At 62.9% G+C, this 2,307-nt stretch overlaps 1 protein-coding gene across 1 annotated transcript; it reads right to left on the bottom strand.

Annotated features, from left to right (window-relative positions):
• Positions 1-1,113: 1,113 nt before the first annotated feature.
• Positions 1,114-1,809, bottom strand: EMIHUDRAFT_373857 (hypothetical protein; the record flags this gene model as incomplete). The annotated part of the gene is made up of 1 exon (XM_005776711.1): positions 1,114-1,809. A coding segment is annotated over one exon (247 nt), but the record flags the coding sequence as incomplete, so codon positions are not given.
• Between the last annotated feature and the right edge of the window lie 498 nt (positions 1,810-2,307).

Raw genomic sequence — 2,307 nt, 5'->3', positions numbered from 1 at the left:
GGGCCGTCCACCAGAGCTCCAGTAAGCTCGGAGACACCCCATTAGTGCGACTAGACCTCTTTGAGTCACTGCCTTCCCGGCGGTTTGGCTGTAGAGCCTCTACAACAAACTCTACAGCAAAATCGCGCTCTACATCGCTCTACAACGGAGGCGCATCGTCACGCGGCGGATGTAGAGCTCTACAGCTCTACAGCGCTCCAGAGCGCTCTACATCTCTACAGCTCTACAGCGCTCTACACTCTACATCCTCTACACCCTCCCTCAGGGTGGGACATAAAAGAGAGCGAGTACTTGGGCGAGTAGGCCGTGCGGTCGACGCTGCCGCGCGCGACTTTGCGCGCGAGGCGGCGCAGCTTGAGAACGGCGGTGGGCGAGAAGCCGCCGCCGAACGTCTCGTGGAGCAGCAGGTTGAAGTTTGTTGCGCTTGACAAAGATCGCGTCGTGGTAGAAACCGCGATGCGCCTTGACGTAGCCGTGGCCGTTCTTGTGGTCGAAGGGTTGGCCGGGCTGCCCGCGCGCCTTGCAGCCCATGTTTAGGCGGCGGGCCTTCTCTTCGGTGTTGCCGAACGCGTAGGAGTGGCCAACGGAGGCGGGCGTGCCGCCGCTCGAGGCGTTGCCAACGCCCGCCGAGGAGGTCTTGAGGAGGGGTGTCCAGAGCTTGACTTCATTCACCTCATCGCATCCTCCCGGGCCAGCGTGGGGTTCCGCGAGGTCGACCTTGTACCCCTCGTTGTACTGCCGGGTGAGCTCTGGTTTCTCCTTGTCACCGTGCATGCCGCGAGATGGTGAGTGGGTGAGTGGGTGTCTGAGGGAAGAGCGCGTGTCCCGGCGTGCGGGCGATGACTGGGTGTGCGCAGCACGGGCGGTGCACCATTTTCTGAGCAGCCCCTGCGCGTGGGCGAGGTAAAAAAACTCCAAACGCCGCAACATAGCTACGAGCAACCCGATCCCAATCGTCTGGTGCGCTCTCCCCGGCCCTCGGCGTGCGGGCGATGACTGGCGGCGCGCGCGGGTCGTGCGCTGGCCCTGCTCACCATGGCACCACGCGTGCGAGCCCCGCAGAGGTGCGGGCGAGAGGGCGGCCCGAGCCCGAAAGGGCCCGCCCTCGGCGTTGCTCTACATGGTAACGGATAAGAAGAGAAACACCCCCGGACTGGGACGCCGGCAGTCGAGTCGGGACACGCTGTGGTTCAGACGTCCCCCCCCTCGACGCAGTCGAGTGACTGACATGAATAGGGAGGAGAAAGTGTCCCCACATATCACCACAGACGCAGCACAGGGGCTCCAATCCTGTCCCAGCCTGGGGGGCCTCGGCTAGATCTCCAGTGGGGAGTGCGAGGGCTGGATCGACTGCAGCGAGAGTGTGGGTTGTGGACCGTCGGGATAGCGTGTGGCGTAGATGTTCTCCTGGAAGTAGAGAGGCTGATGTCTCTCGCCCTGCAGGAAGGAGAAACTCGGTCGGTGGAGTGAAAACTCCTCCCTGCGGCGTGTGCGCAGAATGGGTTGCGCATGTGCGGCATCATGTTGAGGACTCGGGAGGGCAGCGACGGCGGCGTTGCCGAGCATGTACAGGGGCCTCAATCCTGTCCCCGATGGGGTGCGCCTCTCGCCGCGCGCGTAGCAGTCGGCGCGCGGGAAGCCTCAGAGATGCGCTGAGCGAGAAGCGGGTATCAGCAGACCAAGCCCTGGGCTTGGATGGGCGCGGCGTAGCCGCGGCGCAGTGGATAGCGTGAAGAGCCCACTCACTGTCGTGAGCAGACCGCCGCTACCACGTGCGAGCCCCGCAGAGGCGCGGGCGAGAGGGCGGCCCGAGCCCGAAAGGGCCCGCCCTCGGCGTTGCTCTACATGGTAACGGATAAGAAGAGAAACACCCCCGGACTGGGACGCCGGCAGTCGAGTCGGGACACGCTGTGGCTCAGACGCGACGGATCGGGCTCATGCTAGCACCCACCTCGCGGGTGGGCCCCTGAGCCATGTTCTTTTGTTGCAGTTCGCTGGGAAAGTTCGCGAGTCCCGTGCCCAGTGTTGTGCGAGGGAGTTTTGACTTTTGTCGTAAACTTCTTTTCCAAGAATTCTTTTCTGTGAGGACGGACTGAAAGTTTAGCCAAAGGGACACTGTTGAATTGAAAGATGTGAAACGCCTGCTGTGCGTCGCGTCTGTCGTACGAAGACACCCGGAGTCCTAGCTACACTGACACCAACGAGCACATGTGCATGTGCATATGTGGCGTTCGCCGCGCCGTCGTCATACTCGTCGGAGACCGCATGTAACGCGTGTGGGCGCTCTGCCGTCGCATGCGCGTCTAC

This window comes from Emiliania huxleyi (assembly GCF_000372725.1).
Source record: "Emiliania huxleyi CCMP1516 unplaced genomic scaffold EMIHUscaffold_2733, whole genome shotgun sequence".
Classification (NCBI taxonomy): domain Eukaryota; phylum Haptophyta; order Isochrysidales; family Noelaerhabdaceae; genus Emiliania; species Emiliania huxleyi.
This window is presented reverse-complemented; position numbering and strand designations above follow the sequence as displayed.